The sequence below is a fragment of the Podarcis liolepis genome (genome assembly GCF_965112155.1).
Source record: "Podarcis liolepis genome assembly, chromosome: 15".
Taxonomy (NCBI): domain Eukaryota; kingdom Metazoa; phylum Chordata; class Lepidosauria; order Squamata; family Lacertidae; genus Podarcis; species Podarcis liolepis.
The window spans coordinates 44,635,770-44,657,735 of NC_139566.1; the positions used below are offsets into that span (position 1 = coordinate 44,635,770).

The window sequence follows — 21,966 nt, forward strand, 5'->3', positions numbered from 1 at the left end:
AGGTACTATTTCTGGGTTAGCGGAGTCTGTAACCTGAAGCGAATGTAACCTGAAGCGTACGTACCACTGTATCTTTTTATAAAAGAGTCTTGTGGCACTTTAAAGACTCAACATTGGTTTTTGTGGACTGCTGTCTCCTGACGCAGAAACTGTTACCATGCATCTGACGAAGTGGACCCTCGTTAAAAACAAAAAAGTTTGTGCTTTTAAATAAAGATATTAGTCATTCTTTGTTATCCTCAAAAGTTTCAGAAGGAGGAATGGTTCTCGCTACACAATTTCTCCACTATTTTTTAGACAACTGAAAACATCCCTCATACACCATGAGCAAACATTTTGTTTTCACGAATAATAAACAGTCTCACATAAAGAGTAAGAGAGTTAAACACTTACAGTTCTTTTCTCATCTCTTCCATTTTCTTGTTCTCGGTTTTGAGGAGCTCCTGAGACTTGCTCAGCTCTTCCTTGCTCTTTACGGCACTTCCTTTAAGGGCATCCAACTTGGAAGAGAAAAGAAAACAAGAAGGATACTTGGCTTCCTATTCTGGGAGACTGAAAGGACCCAGGGGGCTGAGGCATTTCATTTCATTTATTTATCCATTTTTAATATTGCTTAATATACTAAAAATTGCTAAGTAGTTTACAGAAAAATAAAAATACAAAAAACAGTATCATTTTCTTTAGATAAAAACAAGGTAAAGTACACAACACAACATTGTTGCACAAATAAAACTGATCTGTGTACAAAACAAAACAAATTAAAAAGGGAGAATCCAGGAAAGACTGGTAAGCATTTAAGCTTTAAAGAGGCGTTTAAAGGTCATTATTCTTTCCATGCCATGAATTACCTGAGGGAGGGCCTTGCAGGGGAGGGGGGCTGTTTTCATGTTGTCACTAAAGGACAATTTGCTGGTCATCCCAGGACCACCAGGTCTCTACAGAAGACTGGCTTGCTCTGTGCCAGAGGAGGGGCTCTCATCTATTTTGCTTTCTTTTAAAAGCAGCTGGAGGATTACATGAATTGGACTGAGACTGCAGCAATAGGCGGGGCATTTTTTATTATTAAGAAAAACAAAACTGCAAGTTGTTATTTACCACATTACAGAAAGCAACTTGTTTTTCAAAATGGTGAAAATAGCAGTCTAGGGTGTGTGTGTGTGTGTGTTAGTTTAGGGAACTAGTATAAGAAAAGAGGTTAACCCTGCATTCTGCATCCCACAGTGTAACAATCTTCAGCCAATTAGGAACGCTGTGGCTTCTTTTTTAAAAACCTGAAAGATTCAGGAGACTGTGTCATGCGTTTCCAATGCCTTGTTCAATACCTTGCCCAATCTGGCCATACAACAGTCTCTTTGATATTGAATACTGCCTAAGGCACAACCAACAGTAAATTCTAAACAGTACAGAACAGGGCTGCTTCAGGTTTCAGGCCATCAAAAGTAAGGGAGAACAAAATCTAGGGTTGCTAAATGCTTTAAATATGATTCAAAGGAGAGGACTATAAAGGCAAACGGGGAAATATATTAATCCAGTGAAGCAATCAAAGTCCCAACACATTGCTAGGGGAACAGGATAAAACTCACATAAGCATTACTGCCTTAGAATTATAGTTTTAATCTGAATCTAAGGTAAGTAATGCCTGCTTGGAATCATTTTAATATAGCTACACTTGTCAGAAAACAAGAGGGGTGTACACCCCAAAGTGCACTGGTATTTCAATTACTTTTCCATTTTTTAAAGTTGTGACACACCTCAGAGTCTGCTTTAAAACAGGTTCAGTGCAGTATTGGCAGTATAATCCTTTCTGGCACCTTCCAAAAGTAAAATGTGTTAAGCTACAAGTTCCACCAGAACTGGCAAACCAGCTAGCTTATAATTAGGTAAACCATCTTGCAAAGAAGTTTTACCATAAAACTTCTAATGTGAATTAAGAGCCCCATCAAAGGAGAGATATTAATCAAACATTAATTGGCAGCAACGATGAAAGGCAGACAACCCTAATTTGACATCCCTACACATTTAGCAGCAGATGACGGATGGAGTGTGCCCAGACAAAAGAAAGCCCTCTGCCCTGAGCTGCTACAGTACCTTAAACAGAGAGAATCAAAGAGAGAAGCACTGAGCTGGCGGTGCTGAGACTACCATCCTTTCAATGAATCTGATGTTTCTGGTCCAAACTGACCTCGAGCCTTTATTTACGGTGGTTTCATTTTCCCTGTAAGAGCTTGCTAGCAGCTAGTAAGCCTAGTCTGTTCACATGCACTCAGCATTGTGTTTTATTATGTAACAGATAATCTCCAGATGCTCTGTAAGAATTACAGAGCTGCTGGATTTTAATTTTCAGCTATCTAGCAATCAACCATTGGCATTAGCTGACTTCAAGGTCCTGAGTGCTCTATGATCTCCAGTAGCATTGATGGCTGCTGCTGTGGGGAACAGGGAGCACCAGGCTGGGGAAACGCAGCTCCAGGACTTTCTTCCGTCCAGGAGCAACGCCACTGTCTGCTGGGCGCCAGGGCAGCTGACACGCCCTCCACAGCCCAGAAAGTGAACGGAGTAAGAGGGAGGCTTTCAAGTTTAAGTATTGTTTGTGGCCAATTAACAATACTGGAGGAAATCAGATTGTAAATAAAATAATCGGAGGCTGTGCACTGCTTTCCTTTTTATGGGTTTCCTACATCATGCTCCCAGGATAAGGGTCCAGAACCAGACATGGATGGGAAGCTGCCTGAGATCTTGTGAGAATTGTCACCACTCAGAGTAAACAGAATGGAGACCTCTGTCTGACTCTACATAAACCAGCTTCATTTGTTCCGAGGTAAAATTATTTACAGATACCACCAGAAGATACACACTCTCTATAATGTTCAGCACACGGGGGCAAAAAAAGGGAAAAGGGAGTGGCATTCCCTCTATCAAAGGCTACTAGGATTTAGGCTCTGGCCATTTGTCATTTGATAACGAAGAAGCTGCCTTGTGCCCGGGGGCAGTCCACCCAGTAACATCTGCTCTGAATGGCAGAGGCTTCTTCCTTATCATCTGCTATATGACCCCTTTTCTAAAATGGAAATGCCAGACATTGGGCCTGGGACCTCCCGTACACAAAGCACCCATTCTGTCACTGAGCTACGGCCCCTTCCATCTCATGGTGACTGGATGCACTATTCAGAAACATTTCACTGACCTGCCCTTGGATACCCAGCTATCTGCTGGAGAGATTTAAGAACCAGGCTCTCCAGCTATGAGTGACACACATTTTGCGTACCTCCTTCTGCAGCTTCTGATTAGCCTGCCTGGAATCCTCCAGGGATGTCAAAGTTTCCATCTTCTCTTTATGAAGGACTTCCTTCTCTTTGGTCACCTGCTCAACTATCTGCAAAGCATCTTCTGCTGTTTGTGCAGTCTACGAGATAAAAAGCCACATCAAATCCTGTGCAAAACCATGCCAGACTCTGGATACAAATTTATAGATTGCCTACTCCACAGATTGTTCCTCAAGCCAATGGGATTTCTCTTTAGCAGCATGTAGAGGCCACATAAACTGACTGCAAGACGTTTGCTAGTTGTAATCACAAGCACTCCATTTCTACCTGTGTTTGCATTCCAGAACTTTGCAAAATATATTGAATTAAATCTATCAGTCATCTTATTCCATGCACAAATTACAGTCCCATGCTAGTGTCAGTCTTCAGGTGAGACTGGTAGCCCTAATTATGCCATCCTTTTAAATTTTGTAAAAAAAAGAAAGTAGTTCCAGCAATATTCACTACCAACAGATTTGTCATTTGTCCTCTTTGCACTTTCATAGTACTGAGATATCAGGACTGCAGCCCTGCATCTGAATTTGGTAGAAAACACTGAAGTTAAGAGATGGGGCAAATATATGGTTGCAAACTTTTAGTACTGCGATGTCTTTTGGGGAGCAAAGCAAAAGCTTCAGACCCAAGCAAGATGATCTGAAATAGTCCTTGGAATAAAAACTTTATGGTTTATGAAGCCCAGAGAGGAATGTCTCAAAATTCCATTTTGCGCTCAGTTGGTAGAGAATGCAAAGCCTACTGTGAATAAAAAGATAACAGACATTGCCAAATCCTTTGTCACAGAAGCAATTCTGCTTGGACAGTGAGTGTCCTGCTGCCTTTTATCCAATTAAGAGTAAGAAGGCTTTGGAGGAAGTTTTAACAACTAATTTTTGGATAACAATTTGAGTGTACATTTAAGAAGGTTACATGTGCCAATACACATGTGTGTAATTTTAAGCTCCCGCAGATCTGGAAACCTGCCTTTTTATTCACAACTGAAAAATTGCCTTGCAACATTCAATAGCTGTGAGGCCCTTGAAAGTTGGGTGTGACATTTTCTCCTCCCCTGCCTGATTCTTACAGCAGTTGAGAGGTTTTTTTTGATATTCACAAAGAGGTAAATTCTCTGTGAGCAAGATAATTAAGGAGCGTGTTCAGACTGAGCCAAGGTGCTGGATCGTGCAAAATTAAGTGCAGACACCGAAACAACAGAAGTTAGTGTTGGGTGTTAGTAACTATACTCGACTGATTTATCAGTGTCTTGATACCTCAAATCTTTGCATTACCGCATGTGCCTGAAGATTCTCGAATTCTTTCAGTTTCAAGATAAGCTCATCCTTTTCTTTCTGGAGCACCAGGTTTTTATTCTGAGACGCCAAGAGGCCGGCTGACAGCTCACTGTTGATCTGTGCTAGAAGTGTTACCTCCTCATGAAGCTTATAGTAGTCTTCAGAGAACTTTTCTTTCTCTTTCAAGATTTCTTCTTTTATTGTGATCAGATGTTTCTGCTCGGAAAGCAGAATCTCATTCTCCTGAAGAAGTTTAACACGTTCCAGTTCAGATGTTTCATGGCTGGAACGGAGATCTTCTAGGATCTTGGAGACGCAGCTGTGCAGTTCCTGGAGCTCAGCTTTGGACTTTGTCAATGCCACAAATTCACCCTTCAACTTCTCAATATTGGATGCGAGTTGATCTGTTTCGACCCTAAGGATCTCCTTTTCCTTCATAATTTCCTCCAGCTTAGATTCAGATTTTAACTTCTCTTGTTTCAGCTTATCCCTCTCAGCCAACAGCTCCTTGTTTTTGGATGTTAGCTGTTCCTTCTCACTCTCTAACTGGCTGACACTGTTATGAAGCTGTGTGTTCTCTACCACAAAGGACTCTTTTTCCAGCTTCCTACTGTCCCGTTCTATTATCAGATTATCATGGACTGTTTTGAACTCTTTATTCAACTTTTGACATTCCTCCTGCAACCGAACCTTCTCTTGGCTCAGTAGCTCTTTCTCAGAAGAACTACTTTTAAATGAAGCTGCTAACAGTTGCTTGGCATGAAGCAAAGCAGAATACTCATTTTCTAACACTGTTTTGGCACTCTGGGTCTCTTTCAGGATTTTGGACAGCTCACACTTGTAGCTGGCAAGCTCTTGGTTTTCTTCCGTTTTTTGGTCAAGCTCTTGCTTCAAAGTTTCAACACTGCCCTGGAGTCTGGCCTTCTCTTGAGTGAGCATCCTCTTTGCAGAGATGTCCAATTCATGCTTCCTCTTCAAGTCGCATAGGGCTTTGGTCACAGACTGCTTCTCTGCCAGAAGCTCAGCACATTTTGCTTCCAGAATGGCCTTTTCCTTCAGAAGGTTCTCATTCTGCTTCTTGAGCTTTGAGGACTTCTGAGAAGTCAACTCCTTCTCTGCGCTCATCTGGCTTAGCTTTTCATTAAGCATCCTCTCGGTAAGAGTGGCATTTTCAGAGACATGAGCCAGCTTTTCAGAAAGGGCCTTGTTTTCATTCAAAAGCTCTTCTCTTTCACTCGAAAGTCTCCTCTCAGCAGAAAACAAGGCTTCCTTCTCTTGCAGCAACTGAATACATTCAGAGTCCGTTGACTCCCTACTGGCCTTGAACTCCTCTAGGAGCTTCGAAAGGCTGGCATGAGCAGCCTGCAGTTGAACCTTGTCTTTGGTAATCTTTTTCAGCTCCTTATTTGCTGCTTCTAGATCAGTGCGCAGGCCTTCACTTTTCACATCAAGCTTCTGCTTTTCATCTAGAGCCTGCTCTAAGCTTTTATGCAGCTCTTCCTGGCTTTTCAGGAGAGCCTCCTTATCTGACTGTAGATCCTGGCTAGTCTGCAATAGATTATCCCTTTCTCTTTTCAAAGCCACATTCTGGTTTTCGAGATCCAAGTGTTTCCCCAAAAGCAAGTCCCTCTCAGCAGCCAGGGAAGTGACTTCTTCAAGCAGCTCCTTTTGATCCCTGGCCATGTCTTCGTAAGAACTCTTCAGCTTCTGGATGACGTCATCCTTATCTTTGAGAAGAGCAGCATTTTCCTCAGAAAGCTTTCTCTGACAATCCTGGAGCTCTTCCCTTTGGCAGACATGCTTCTGACATTCCTGTGCCAAGGCATCTCTATGGGTCCGGAGCTCATCCACCTGGCGGAGGAGAGCCACCTTTGAGGTGCGTAGAGCATCATTCTCTCTAGTGATTTTAAGAAGATCATCTTGGGCTGCCTCTATTTCTAAGAGCAACTTTCCTTTCTCAGAAATTAATTCATCATTTTTAGTTTTTTCCTGCTGCGTTTTATTCTCAGCTTCTTGTTTCTCCTTTATGATTTTTTTGTTCTCCAGGTTAAGTTCTTCATTCACTGTCCAAAGCTTTTCCTGATCTTGTTTTAATAACCCAATCTTGGACTCCAACTCTACAAGTTTTGATAACAAGGAACCTTTTTCTAATTTTAAAGCATTCCCTTCCTGTGCCAAGGTTTCTTTCTCTGATATCAAAGCCCTCATCTCCTCTGACATTAGTTCAATCTCTTTTCTGGCTGCTGCTAACACAGAGGTTAAGGACTAAAGAAACAAAGGATGGGGAACAGGGAAACAAAAAACAAAAAATGAAGTCAAGCAGACTAGTGCAAAGTGTGGATTAAAGACAAATAGCGTTACTGTTGTTTTTTTAAAAACAAAAGTATATAATGACACACACACACAGCCCTGCTGAATACTTCCAAATCCTTTTGAATGCTAAACAAATGCCATTATATTGAAATGTCTTAAGCTCACAAGTTGTATGGTCTCTAATAAACTTTTGAGCTCACAAATGATCACACAGCCCAACTATCAAATGAGTGCTTAAGGCAATGCAGCAGCTGGAATATAGAAGGGGATTCTAGCTAGACAAAAGCTGTAATCATGTGTTTGCCAAGGCAGGTAAAAGTCTAACTTATTTAAAGGCAGCAAGATTAGATCCTTTGCTCAGTTTCAACATCTGCTGCAATGTCAAAACGAGATTTATATTTCAACATGAGCAGTAGTGATGGCACAATCTTTGGCCTACTCTTTGCGGCTGAAATATAACCCCCCTTCCAATTTTGAGAGGAAAGAACTGTGCATGTTGTGCCTGGACAAGTTGTCAATGAACATGAAACCCAAAGAAATAAGGCTGAGCTGGTGAATGAGCGAGGGCACAGCCACTGACCTATGGCACTCTGACAGGGGAAACTTCCCTGAACAGCTCCATAAGGAACAATGTCAAGGAAATGCAGAAAATAAAATTTAGGCTATTCAAGTCACACGAAGGACAATGTGGAACACGGACAGCTTTTTGCAGGGTATCAAGCAGTAAGAAATGCCAGTAAAACCCACCACCTCCAAAGCTTGTTTGGCCACTTCAAATGGGATAAGGGATTTTTAAGCATCCAATGAAAAGAATTTTTTTTAAAAAGTAAAATCAGTTACCTACAGAATAAGGAAATGAGAAATTACAGGGCTACAAAGGATCTAGAATACATTTACTTCCTATGTCATTGAACTGGGCCTAATTGCACTTAAATTTATTCTTGGGAAGACTTTGTCCTTCTTGAAAATTTTAAAAGTAATAATACTGGGCATATTGCGTCCTCCAAGCAGCTTCTCTTTCTATCTGATCATTTTTATTTTTATTTTATAATTTCCCCCCATGATTGCAGGTCTTAACTTCCTTTCTTGCATCTAATTCTTTGGAAAGAAAGGGCATAAAATCTGTAGCCAACACCTGAGAATTACACTGGCCTGATGGACAAATACAAAAACCCTAATGCTCAAGGAACATGGCGCCCACCCACCCCCGTTGTTTGCTTGCCTGCCTCCTCCAGCCATCCCACGACGCCCGACCCAGGGGGCGGGGCGATCATGCCCAGCTGGGGAGCATGATCTGGTGTTGCGGCCCAGCCTAGAAGCGCAATTTGGCACTGTGGCCCAGCCGAGAGGCACGGTTTGGCGCAGCGGCCAGGCCGGGGGGCGTGATCTGGTGTTGAGGCCTGGCCGGGAGGCATGATTCGTTTGGTGCGGCCCAGCCGGGAGGTGCAACCTGGTGCGGATCCGCCGGGGGAGATTTTGTCACACCCTGCCCCGGCATGATACCCGGGGCAGACCGCACCCCCTGCACCCCCCTTGCAATGCCCCTGCTTGTTCCATTAGGCTTGGGAAGCCAAAGTTCAGTCTGACAAGGTACCAGTCATACAGCTCCCTCATGGGTGAGTTGCTCAAAAATTGATGCCTTTCTCATGTCAGCCCCATGGGCCAGTCAGCTATGGACATATATTGACTTAAAAGGGCCATCAAGCAAATGCAGAGAGTTTGGGACAGTGTAATTGAGCCACCAAAAAAGTCCAAACTTTGGCTACCTGTTTCAGAGAAATACACACCTTTACATGCTCTGCTTCCTTTTTCAGCTCCTTGGTCTGTTTTTCTAAGTCACTGTTCACCTTTTGTGCTGCTGTCAATAGCTGTTGCGTTTCCTGAAGTTGTTGCTTAAGCTCCTTGATGGCTGCATCATGCTTGGCGGCCATCTCCGAATGTGTTTTTTTGTGCGTTGTCTGCAGATCTTTATACTGATTTTGGCCAGTCAAAATTTTCTTCTCCTGTGAATATAGAGAGCCAATTCAGTTCAGCACAGTGTCCTGCTCCCTTCCTATACAGCTAGCCATGGTGTTCTGCAATTGCTTTCTCATCATGTAAGAGCACATTTTTCTTGAATTAGAGTTGAAAGAATAGCTGTGCTAAATCTAGCGTAAGCAGGGTCTTTGAAGCCTTGTGATTTATTAGGTGTAAAATAGGTTGTGTGTGTGTGTGTGTGTGTGCGCGCGCGTGCGCGTCAGAGAGAGAGCTTGAAGTAAGTAACATTGGTGTAATGGTTTCAAAGAGATGAAGAGTCAGCATCAGCGGTAAAGCAGCAATGTTTTGCAACATAAATATCTCCAGCTACAGAACGGCTAATTAGGTTTGAATGTTTTAAAGAGAGAGAAATTGAGTTAGCAGGAGCAGTGATGCATTTATTCCCAGCATCACTATTTACTTGAGCCATCAGTAGAGAGCAAGAATGCTTGTGCTGCCTATAGTTGCTTCCTGGCCACTCTGGAGAAATGCCCATGCAGCTGCTCTTACCAGGTTGCTTAATTTGTCCTGCATCTTTTGCAGTTCAGCCTGATGCTTTTTGTGCACCTCCTGTTGCTCCTCTTCAGCTTTACGTGTCGCCTGCTCCAAATTTTCCTGCAGCTGAGAAGTTCTCTCACTTGCCTTGGTGAGCTGAAGCTGAAGCTCCTCTAGCTGCCTAAAATGAATCATAACCAAAAAGAGAGAGTCAGCACTGCAACTCTTGGAAGCCTGCGCTTCATAGCACAAAAGCATTATCTTCCTTTAAAAAATGGCACCAACCTGAAAGGTACCGGAACTGAGTTCCCCCAAGTTCCTGCTGCAAAAAAGCCCTGCATGTCACTATGTGTCTGTTCTTACCCTTGCTTTTCCCTTTCCTCCCTCCATTGTCTTCCCCTCCAAGAATAGATGGTAAAGTCCATAGGGCAAGGCCAGGTTGTTGTTTTTATACTGTGACCATGTTGCTTTTTTAGGGTGCAAAGGACAAAAACAATTTGAATTTTGCTTACACACTTTTGAATTTCAGGTCGAATGGCAGCAGACAGTGCTGGTATCACTACCCACTGATCATACAAGTGGACATGTGAAAATGTTTCGCAGAGGAGCAGTAGGGCAAAGAGGACCATATGCTTCCATTTTCTACCTCCCTCTGCATTCCCTTGCCGTAATTTGCAGATGTAAACTAGATACAGGTTTACAAAGAATTCAAGGAAGCTTCAAGCCTCGAGCTAAACAGAAGCAAACAAAATAAAAGAGCCTGGCTGCTATATCAGACCAAGGGCCCCATTCAGTCCAGTATCTTGTCCTCACAGCTGCTGACCAGATGTCTCTGGGAAGCCCAAGAGCAGGAAGTCAGTCCCACCCTACTGTTGTACTTCAGCCATTCTTATTTAGACAAGCCGACCTTATCATTACTACGGAAAACCCCAAAGAAAGTTTACCAAAAGTGACTGAGATAAATAAAAATCAAACAAAAGAATTTGGACAAGTGGCTGGTTTTCAAATTAACTGTAAAAAAACGCAAATTTGTTAGTTAAAAATATGGGGCCAGAGAAAAAAAAAAGAAATAAAACCTTTCGGGAAGAAAAATATAATAAATTAAGCCTAAAGAAATTTGAGATCTGAACACAACTAACTGGCTCCAATATTTTCAACATAATGAAATATTTAGAAAAGACAAACAAAAAGGTTTTGCAACAGAGCTATCAAGATTAGAGAAAGATTTAATTCAATCAAAAGAAAAACTTTTATCCAAAATGTATAAACGCCTCCTTGATTGGGTGGTAAGTCAAGGAGGAGGAGGTAAAACCAGTTATGGTTCAATGGGCCCAGGACTTCAGTTATAATATCCAAATGGAGGCGTGGGAAAGACTTTGGAAGGTAGACATAAAATTCACCGCATGTGAATTTCTGGAAGAATTTCTTAAAGAAAATCTGATTAAAATGTTTTACCGATGGTACCTGACTCCGGCCAAATCAGCCAAAATGTATAAAAGAAAGCGCCTTCATGGATCACTGCCTTGCCGTGGTGAAGGGGCTTGAATAACTCAGAGAAGCTATGAACTATGCCGAGCAGGGCACCCAAGATGGACAGGTCATAGTGAAGAGTTTTGCCCCACCGTGATCCACCTGGAGCAGGAACCGGCAAGCCACTCCAGTATCCCTGCCAAGAAAACTCTATGGACAAAGACAACAGGCATATAAAAGTTATGATGCTGGAAGATGAGCCCCTCAGGTCGGAAGGCGTCCAACATGCTACTGAGGAAGAGCGGAGGACAAGTACAAGTAGATTCAGAGCTGATGAAGCGGCTGGGCCAAAGCCGAAAGGATGCTCAGTTGTGGATATGCCTGGAAGCGAAAGGAAAGTCCAATGCTGTAAAGAAAAATATTGCATAGGAACCTGGAATGTAAGAACCATGAACCTGGGTAACTTGGATGTGGTCAAAAATGAGATGGCAAGAATAAATATTGACATCCTGGGCATCAGTGAATTAAAATGGACGGGAATGGGCGAATTCAGTTTGGATGACCATCATATCTACTACTGTGGGCAAGAAACCCGTAAGAGAAATGGAGTGGCCTTTGTAGTCAACAAAAGAGTGACAAAAGCTGTACTGGGATGCAATCTCAAAAATGATAGAATGATCTCAATACGAATCCAAGGCAGACCTTTTAACATCACAGTAATCCAACTTTATGCACCAACTACTGGTGCTGAAGAAACTGAAATTGACCAATTCTATGAAGACTTACAAGACCTTATAGAAGTGACACCAAAGAAGGATGTTCTTCTCATTATAGGGGATTGGAATGCTAAAGTAGGGAATCAAGAGATAAAAGGAACAACTGGCAAGTTTGGCCTTGGAGAGCAAAATGAAGCAGGGCAAAGGCTAATAGAGTTCTGTCAAGAGAACAAGCTGGTCATCACAAACACGCTTTTCCAACATCACAAGAGACGACTCTACACCTGGACATCACCAGATGGGCAGCATCCAAATCAGATTGATTACATTCTCTGCAGCCAAAGATGGAGAAGCTCTATACAGTCAGCAAAAACAAGACCTGGAGCTGACTGTGGCTCAGATCATCAGCTTCTTACAGCAAAATTCAAGCTTAAACTGAAGAAAGTAGGAAAAACCACTGGGCCGGTAAGATACAATCTAAATCAAATCCCTTATGAATACACAGTGGAAGTGAGGAACAGGTTTAAGGATTTAGATTTGCTGGACAGAGTGCCTGAAGAACTATGGATGGAGGCTCGTAACATTATACAGGAGGCAGCAACGAAAACCATCCCAATGAAAAGGAAACGCAAGAAAGCAAAGTGGCTGTCCAACGAGGCCTTACAAATAGCGGGGGAGAGAAGGCAAGCAAAATGTGAGGAAGATAGTGAAAGATACAGGAAATTGAATGCAGATTTCCAAAAAATAGCAAGGAGAGACAAGAAGGCCTTCTTAAACGAGCAATGCAAAGAAATAGAGGAAAACAACAGAATGGGAAGAACCAGAGATCTGTTCAAGAAAATTAGAGATATGAAAGGAACATTTCGTACAAAGATTACCATAATAAAGGACAAAAGTGGAAAGGACCTAACAGAAGCAGAAGACATCAAGAAGAGGTGGCAAGAATACACAGAGGAATTATACCAGAAAGATATGGATGGCTCGTACACCCCAGGTAGTATGGTTGCTGACCTTGAGCCAGACATCCTGGAGAGTGAAGTCAAATGGGCCTTAGAAAGCACTGCAAATAACAAGGCCAGTGGAAGTGATGGTATTCCAGCTGAACTATTTAAAATTTTAAAAGATGATGCTGTTAAGGTGCTACACTCAATATGCCAGCAAGTTTGGAAAACTCAGCAGTGGCCAGAGGATTGGAGAAGATCAGTCTACATCCCAATTCCAAAGAAGGGCAGTGCCAAAGAATGCTCCAACTACCGCACAATTGCACTCATTTCACATGCTAGCAAGGTTATGCTTAAAATTCTACAAGGCAGGCTTAAGCAGTATGTGGACTGAGAACTCCCAGAAGTGCAAGCTGGATTTCGAAGGGGCAGAGGAACCAGAGACCAAATTGCAAACATGCGCTGGATTATGGAGAAAGCTAGAGAGTTCCAGAAAGACATCTACTTCTGCTTCATTGACTATGCAAAAGCCTTTGACTATGTCGACCACAGCAAACTATGGCAAGTTCTTAAAGAAATGGGAGTGCCTGATCACCTCATCTGTCTCCTGAGAAATCTCTATGTGGGACAAGAAGCTACAGTTAGAACTGAATATGGAACAACTGACTGGTTCAAAATTGGGAAAGGAGTACGACAAGGCTGTATATTGTCTCCCTGCTTATTTAACTTATATGCAGAATTCATCATGCGAAAGGCTGGGCTGGATGAATCCCTAGCCGGAATTAAGATTGCCGGAAGAAATATCAACAACCTCAGATATGCAGATGACACAACCTTGATGGCAGAAAGTGAGGAGGAATTAAAGAACCTTTTACTGAGGGTGAAAGAGGAGAGTGCAAAATATGGTCTGAAGCTCAACATGAAAAAACGAAGATCATGGCCACTGGGCCCATCACCTCCTGGCAAATAGAAGGGGAAGAAATGGAGGCAGTGAGAGATTTTAAAAGACACCTGCTTCTTGGGAGAAAAGCAATGACAAACCTAGACAGCATCTTAAAAAGCTGCTTATGGCAGCAAATTTCATTGTTTCAGCTAAGGCTAAGCCCACCCATTTGGTTCTCTTCAGTTTAATTTTCAGAGACGAGGTGGTACCTGCACACAGCTCTCTGTCCGCAATGCACACACAGTTCGCAGTTCTGGACTGCTTTCAGATTGGGAGGGTGGGGATTTAAAAAACGAACAAACAAGACTTTCCTGCTTACCCCTCTGGCATGCAGAAATCATTCCTGGCCATACCCTAGATTCCTTGGCAACCAGCATGTCCGCACTAGGGACACCTATTTTGCTGGGGGCAGAGCGATAAATATTTCTTCTGCTGAAGCAGACCGTTTGTCCATTTAACCCAATACCGCTCTACAGGTCTTGATCCAAAGGTCTTTCCCCACCTGTGCTGCTGAATATCCTTCTAACTCCATCTTTGGGAGGGAATGTAGCCCAGCGCTAGAGTACATGACACGTTGGGCTGGGCAATATCTGGTTTTCAACATTGTGACATATCACCAGCTAACCATCGCAATATAGTGATATATCATGATGTCTGAAATAACACTGAGAAGGGCTGAAAAAGCGGCTGGGAGGAGCGACCAGGAGGGAAGGAAGGAGGTTGCCTGCTCCCTCCCTCTGCAGCCTGGCCTCAGCTGAGGGGAGCCTGAGAAGGTGCTCCATCCACCTGCCTGCACATTTGGCAGCCTCTTCCCTCCTGGCTGGCTGCAGGAAGAGCAACCAACCAAAAGGAAAGAGGCAGCCACTTGCTCAGGCAAAGGCAAACACACAGGCAGGTGAGCAGCCACTTTGAACTGGCAATAAATTGCGGCTCACCGGCTGCTGCCAGCACAGTAGAGGCAGGCAGGCAGGCAGGCAGCTGGGAGTTAAATGCACTGTGCTGGAAGTGGCTAGGAAGCCGTGATATATTGCTAGCTCAGATTGTCTGAAACCAGTATCGCAATCTGAATTTCATTCCAGTTTCAGACGATGAACTGAAATATCACCCAGCTCTAATGACACGCATGCAGACTGTTCTGCTTCCAGGATCTCCAGGCAGGGCTGGGCAGGACTTCAACTTGAGGAAGCTTTCTGAACCTGAGATGCCAAGAACTGACTTCCGCAGGTGATCTGCCACTGAGATCCCCACCCACCTTGCTCTGAAGTTTGCTTTGCTTACTAGCCAAAATAGATGCAACAAAACAAAACAAAATTCCTTGGTTAATGTTGCCCACATTCCTTGGGTTGAAATCAACAGCACCACACATGAGGAACAGTTTAGAAGTATTATAACCCAAGAGCCAGATGCACAGCTAAAGAGAGTTTGGTAAGATGAACTCATCCTCCTCAAAACGAAATCAGAGAAAATGCACAGCTCCTGGCAACCAGGTCAAGGATAGCAGAAAGTGCCAGGAAAGGTAAATTACTTCTCTTTTTGCCGGAGATCATCATTCATCTTTGTAAGCTGTGAAGAACTGTCTCCTGAGGATTTCATTATTTCGGCTATATCGTTTTGGAGTTTGGCTTTAGCCTCGATCAGTTGGCGCTCTCTCTCTTCTCTTTCTTTCATTTTCTTCTCCATGGCTGAACAAGGAAGAAAAGTGATCAACCAAGTACATAAACAGTATATTCAAAAACAAACCACATGCCCTGAAGACATAAGAGATGGAAAGCATAAACTGTAATGTAAAGTAAGGATCTATCTGTCTATCTAATCTCCAAGAATGCAGCTGACTTCAAATGAAAAGTTACATGTGGAGTTTCAAACTTGGAATTGAATGTAAACGACAACAAAAGCTTTGACCAACAGGATGAATAGCACAAAAGCAAAAGTCTATCTGGAGTTAAGCAACTCTGGAGAAATCCTGCAAAAGAAAAGCTTGTTTTTTTCAGTGGAGGCAGAACAGAATCAGAGAGGGGCTTCTGCTAGTATGAAAGATAGTTTGCAAAGCCCCGTCTCCGAGGGTGGATGGGAGCCGACCACTAGGAAGGAGAGGAGTACCAGCAAGTCCAGTCCAGAGGCTGAGGAAAGAGGGCAGAGACGAGGGGTCATGGGAGGGGGATCTGACCTTCCAGCAATGCTGTCTAGATCTAGGGTGGCGGCAAATGTCTAAGCAGCCAGGAGGCTAAACTTCAAGATCTAGGCTTCATTTTCAAGAGGCCAGGTGTCACATGCCCTGTGGTGGATTTCTTGATGCTGTTTTTAGAATTGTCTTTCAGGTTGCATTAAAGGTAGGATAAAATTACCAAAAATAAACCTGTAACATTCCTGTTGTTTGTCCAGAATTTATGAATAAAATAAAATGTGCCACATGCAATGGTTGGAACATCACATGAAAATGTACTATAAGAAAACCCAATATTTCAACCTAGTCACCTTCTCTTACCTGCCAAGTTAGATCTCAGCTGATCCAGTTCAGATGACATGTGTGCAAATTGTTGTTCTTTTTGGTTTAGTTTTTCAACAGTTTCTATGGGAATAAAATGTTAGCATTGGTTAGATTTTTAAACAATGTCACATTACATTTAGAATAAGGCAGTGTTTCCCAACCGGTGTTCCGCGGCCCACTACTGTGCCGTGAGACATTGGCTGGTGTGCCGTGGGAGGGAGGCGGGCGAGTCGGGCGGTGAGAGGCGGTGGCGGCGAGGATCCGCGTCGAGCCGGGGGCGGCTCCGCGGTGGTGGTGCCGAGCGGCGGGGCAGCGCGTGCAAAAGGGAGGAGCGCGAGACAGCGGAGGAGGAGGAGGCCGGCATGTCCGGGCAGCAGCAGCAACTCCCGGCGACGGCTCCTCAAGCCCCGCCGCCGCCCCCTCCTCCGCCCGCTATCGCCGCCACCACCACAACAGCCGCCGCCGCCTCAGTTGCCGCCGTCCCTCAGTCCCTCGCTCTGCTGCCTCCTCCCACCCCCAAAGCTTGGAGGTTCCCCGGCAAGGGGGAGGGAAAAAACTTTCACTTTCGTGCGTCCCTCCCGGCGTGACGCTGCGCGCTGACGTCACGGGGCGGGGCTTTAATGGTGGTGTGCCGCGAGATTTTTTTCAGTAAACAGGTGTGCTGTTGCCCAAAAAAGTTTGGGAAACACTGGAATAAGGCATGTATGATAAAAGGAAGCAATTCTGTCTGTCTGCCACACTCATTTAAAAAGATTTAATTGCATTCTTAGGAACCATACCTTGCATAGATTTTTGTATACTTTCTGCCTCATCACCAGCCTCAGTAAATTTTTCTTTCTGGGAGGTAGAAAAAAAAAATCACATTTAACCGTTTGGCTTAATATGGTAAGGCACTACATTGATTTTTTTAAAAGATATACTGTAATTGGTTCAATACACCTTTAAGCCAACAACACAGGATCTTCACAGCACCTCACTCTTCTTTACTGGGCATGTGAAAAGGACATGAAGTCACCTGAAAACTGTGGACAAAACAATGACCTTTGCTACAGACCAATGGAGAAAACTCTGACTTGGTGTATTTTGAGTCTGAGAGAGCATCTGGGAAGCAGAACTCCTCCTTATTTTATGTTAAAACCAACAGCTTTGGGTTTTCCCAAATCTGTAACATGTCGGCTGTTGCACAGACAGATGCCTGTACCCTATTGAATGGTGTGCTGTTATAAAGAAAAAAACATTATGGACCATGTGTTGTTATAACACTTTTCTTGGTCTGTGGCAATTGCCACTTAGTCCAACATCACACCTATCAATAAGCGCACATTAGACTGGGAGGCACGAGGAGTGAGTACATCGTTGCTTCTATTTTCAGATATAAGCGTCTGTGTGGAGTGTCAGCCACTAATGGATATGTCTTTGCTTTCTGTCAGATGCTCAAAGGGCTGCAGCCCAGCACTGGGACCCATGTTTTGCATGCAACTAATTGTGCTGCAGACTGCACAGAAAGGCAGTGGTCCTACTCTGTACAATGCAGCTTCCTAGGTTAATAAAAGATTGAGCTTTTAATACTCCAGAAATTGCAGTGACCCTGAGAAAGGCAGACCAGCAACGTGTGGACCATGAGCAACGAGTGGGAAACAAAAGACATGGCTCTTGCCCAGACACAAACATGCCAGTGGAATCCAATAGATGGTGCAGAAAGGCACTTCACTCTGTTTTTAGGATTTACTACAAGGCAACATTTCAAGCCACAGAGTTTTAATCAACAAGAGAGCTAATAGTTTCCCGTCCAATTTTGCCAAAGACACAGGTGGATGTAAAGATGACTAGATCTGAAACTTCCAATAAATCCCAATTATAAAAGCCGCAAAGCATAGCTCAGGGGGTGCAGGTGAAATTTCCAACAGCTACTTACCAAATCTTCAAGTTCCTTTCCCAAAGAATCTTTAAGCTGATTTACTTCACCCAAGTGATTTTCAAGATCAAGAATCTTTTGCTCTTTCGCTTGTAGTTCTTTGACCAGACTAACAGCCTAGCAAGGATTATTATGTTGTGTGAAAATAAAAGTTACAAAAGGACAAAACAAAGGATTTTGTTGAAGTATTAAATAATAATAAAAAGGAGGTAAAAATAAACAAAATGCATGAATATAAACTAAACAGAAAATGGTATGTGAACTAAATTAGAATTGTGTTCAGAAGTATCATGTATATTTTCATTTTTGCATTAGGAATATAATCATGATTACTGAATTTTTTTAATTGTCTTAGTTTTAGGCTCCAATACTAAATACTAAATGGCTAGTCCATTGAAATTAATGGGGCCTACTTCTGATCTTAAGATTGTGCAAGTATTTGCTTTGATCACACTGTGAAACAATAAGCATTTGTGACATTGGACATACATTCATTCCCATGATTGAAATTATGGTCAGTTGCATAAGTCATGAACAGCCTTCTAATGATAAAGGTTTAACTGTTCAACTTGCAGGAAATCTGCAATTCCACAGGACTTAAAAAAACAATTGATGCCTGAAAGGAAATATGTAAAAGCTAGTATCTAAGTTATCACGTGAGAAGGTTTTGTGATAGGGCATTACAAGCACTGTTTTTATCACAGTGTTTACTTGTGCAAGAAGGAAACCTGCTAGCTACAGTGGTACCACGCAAGACGAATGCCTCGCAAGACAAAAAACTCGCTAGACGAAAGGTTTTTCCGTTTTCGATTTGCCTCGCAAGACGAATTTCCCTATGGGCTTGCTTCGCAAGACGAAAACGTCTTTGTCTAAAAACAAAGACATGTTTTGTTTATAAAGTTAATTTATTTTCCCTTCAATTTTTGAACTGCTCTTTACAGTATGTGTGACTTTAAAGAGCAGTTAATAAACTGTTGTTGTACCAAATTTGGCTTTGTTTGGACTTTTTTTGACCATAGGAACGCATTAATTGATTTTCAATGCGATTTTCAATGGGATTTCGTGATTTGCAAGACGAAAAATTCGCTAGACGACAAAACTTGCGGAACGAATTAATTTCGTCTTGCGGGGCACCACTGCATTTGCTCTAGCTGGAACTTGTAAATCCTGAGAGCACCTGGTGCTACAGCACTGCTAAAGCTAAGCAGGTGTCTACATGCTCAGTTGCTGCACAAAACACCACTAGGAGCCCTGCATAACTAAGAACAATAAATAACTAGGAAAAATCAAAACCTATTTTTTTCCTAATTCAAGAAAAACAACCTCTCTCTCTTAAAGATCTTTCACCTCTCTCATAGGGAAATATAGTATTTCTGTTGTTGCTATAATATTATTCTATATACTGCTTATATGCCAAAATGGCTTCTTGGTCAAGGCAGAGGATGGAGGGAGCACTGGAGCCCAACACTTCCTCTGCACAGTGGCGTAGCGTGGGGGGTGCAGGGGGGGCCGGCCGCACTGGGCGCAACATCTGGGGGTTAGGGTTAGGGGGCGCAAATCCACGGGTTAGGGGGCGCAAATTACTTGCCTTGCCCCGGGTGCTGACAACCCACGCTACGCCACTGCCTCTGCATCTCACCCTGGGCAGAATTCCCAGGAGCCAATAAGCAGTTCAGGCAGACTCTGAACTCTGGAGTTGCAACAAGCAGATTTCTAGACTGGATTAAAACTCTGGTAGGTTGCAATACAAACAGGAAGTGTGTTCATTGCTGCCTGAATAGTTAACACATATACCAAAATAGTACTCAAAATAAAAACGCATCTAGCCCACTATCCTATTTTCCCATAGTGGCCAACCACAAGCCCACAGCAGGCCCATAAGCAAAACATGGGCATAAATGCATTTTCCTGCTGTTGGTTCCCAGCAACTGGAATTCAAAGGCACACGACCTCTGAACCAGTAGGCAGCATCTAGCCATCATGACTAGTAGCCATTGACATTTATCCTTCAAGACATTGCCTAATCTCCATCTAAAGCCATATAAGCTGTGGCCCTGACAGCCGTCTTGTAGCAGCAACGACATAGTTTATGCACTGCATGAAGGACTTTGTTCTGTCTGCCCACTGATAGATATGTTTTATGTCTGGATTTTTAAAAACTCATCACAAAATAATATTTCATAACACCCTTTCTCTAAGAACAGACTACCACAAAACAGCATAAATAAAAGTTTTTTAAAAATGAAAAAAATAAATGGATGGATGGATGTTGGTACAAACCTGGCTACTTTCATTGTTCCTGTCATTCTCTAAACTCTGTATCTTTTTTTCAGCTGCCTCAAGCTCCTTGCTAAGCTTCTCCAGCTCCAGTTTACCTTCAGAACTTGCCATCTGAAGAGCATCTAATTCCAAGAGCTTTGTTTCAGTGCCTTTGATCTTTGCTTTAAGGTTATCAATCTCCTTGGCTTGTTCTGTGCACTTGGCCTGGAGCCCCTCTAGCGTCTTTACCTTTATCTCGGCCTCCTGCAACTTGTTCAGAGTGTCTTCCATTTCCACCAAATGCTGGTCTTCAGCACTTTCTAATTTGGTGTTCAAGGCCTCCAAGCTTCTCTCCTTGTCCTCTGTGACTTCCAGCAGCTTCTCTTTCAGAGTTTCAACCTCCTTCAGGAGATGCAGCCTCTCGTTTTCTTGCTTTAGTTTCAGGTTGGATGTTTCGCGCTGATGCTCCACTCTCATCTTCTCAATCTGGGTCTTGAGCTCTGCAAATTCAGCTGTCTGAGCCCCAACTCCTTTGCTGAAAGAGGTCTTCAGCTCTTCCATTGCTTGATGATGTGAAGCAATGGCAGACTCCAGCTTGGATTTCCATAACTCAATCACATCTGAATTCTCCTTGTGGGCAGCATCCAGCTTCATTTTCAGGGACTCGTTCTCTTTCAACATCTTTTCATTGGATGCCAACAAGGTTTTAATTTCCTTATGGCATGACTCTTCACTGATTCCAACCTTCTCTTTCAGTGACTTCACCTCATCCTGGTGCTCCTTGCTTAGCAGTGCCATCTTCTCTTGCAGTGTGCTGATTTCTTGCAGCAGTGAGAGAGAAGTGTCCACGTTGCTGACTGGCTTACTGGACTCTAATCTTGCTCGTAACTCAGTTACTTCTTTCTGCCGCAGTACTAGATCTCTTTCCAGTTCCATTATCCTAGATTTTTCTGATACAGTGGCCACCTAGCACCAGAAGCATTAAAAAACAAACAAAAAGAGGGCAGAAATAGTTAAAACAGTGGATTTCATTTAAGAGTGGAGAGGTTTGCTGATCACTTCCTCAGGACAGTAACTTGGCTTTTCTAGCACTTCCAAGGAGGGTTTCTGGAAGGTTAACTAAATCTTGGCAATCTATTTTAAATTTCTACCTTTGGTGATATTGCAAATTGAAGTCAAGGAATGATAAGTTAAAAGCTACTGAACGTGTGCCTATAACAGCTTCATGTCCATCATTTAGTTGTTGTTTTTTTAAAAAGTATTTGCCTCCAAAAGCACATAGTTCTCAGGTATATTCTTTAGCTCCAACTGATCTGAAGGTTATCTGACTGAAGTTAGTGATAATACAAAACAGGTTAAGTCAAAAGCTTAGAACGGCAGCACATTTTGACAGTGTGTAAAGCACAAGGCAGATCTAGCTCTGGCTGGAACTGGAGGCAGAATGTGGTCATGGCCCTTTCAACCATACTAAAAGGGGCCTTAGACTAACATTTCCTTTACATTTTTAGGATTATACTATAAACGTATACAGTGGAACCTTGACTTGTGGATGTAATCCGTCCCAGAGGCACGTCCACAACTCAAAGCTTTCGCATCCAGAAGTGCCGTGTCTGCGCACATGAGTGGCATGATTTAGCACTTCTGCACATGCGCGAGCGGCAAAACCAGGAAGTAACCGTTCCGGTACTTCTGGGTTGCCATGGGATGCAACTTGAAAAGACATAACCTGAAGCAGATGCAACATGAGGTATGACTGTACGTGCTGGATAGGACTGATTAAGTGTTCTAGTCCAAATCATCCAGGATGGTGAAGAAGGAT

General features: G+C 43.1%; 1 protein-coding gene across 37 annotated transcripts in view; it reads right to left on the minus strand.

Moving 5' to 3' along the window:
• CLIP1 (CAP-Gly domain containing linker protein 1) overlaps window positions 1-21,966 on the minus strand; it is a 107,793-nt gene that overhangs the window by 31,796 nt on the left and 54,031 nt on the right. For 20 of the 37 annotated variants that reach the window (XM_083476648.1, XM_083476645.1, XM_083476650.1 and 17 more), the window contains 10 exons: window positions 20,169-21,113; window positions 17,889-18,005; window positions 16,753-16,810; window positions 15,971-16,054; window positions 15,011-15,167; window positions 9,431-9,596; window positions 8,692-8,907; window positions 4,571-6,856; window positions 3,266-3,403; window positions 394-500 (listed from right to left, as the gene is read on the minus strand). In XM_083476648.1, the coding sequence (XP_083332774.1) occupies window positions 394-500; window positions 3,266-3,403; window positions 4,571-6,856; window positions 8,692-8,907; window positions 9,431-9,596; window positions 15,011-15,167; window positions 15,971-16,054; window positions 16,753-16,810; window positions 17,889-18,005; window positions 20,169-21,113 (4,274 nt within the window). The remainder of the gene's footprint in view (window positions 1-393; window positions 501-3,265; window positions 3,404-4,570; window positions 6,857-8,691; window positions 8,908-9,430; window positions 9,597-15,010; window positions 15,168-15,970; window positions 16,055-16,752; window positions 16,811-17,888; window positions 18,006-20,168; window positions 21,114-21,966) is intronic. The other 17 variants (XM_083476665.1, XM_083476663.1, XM_083476662.1 and 14 more) reach the window with 4 other exon arrangements.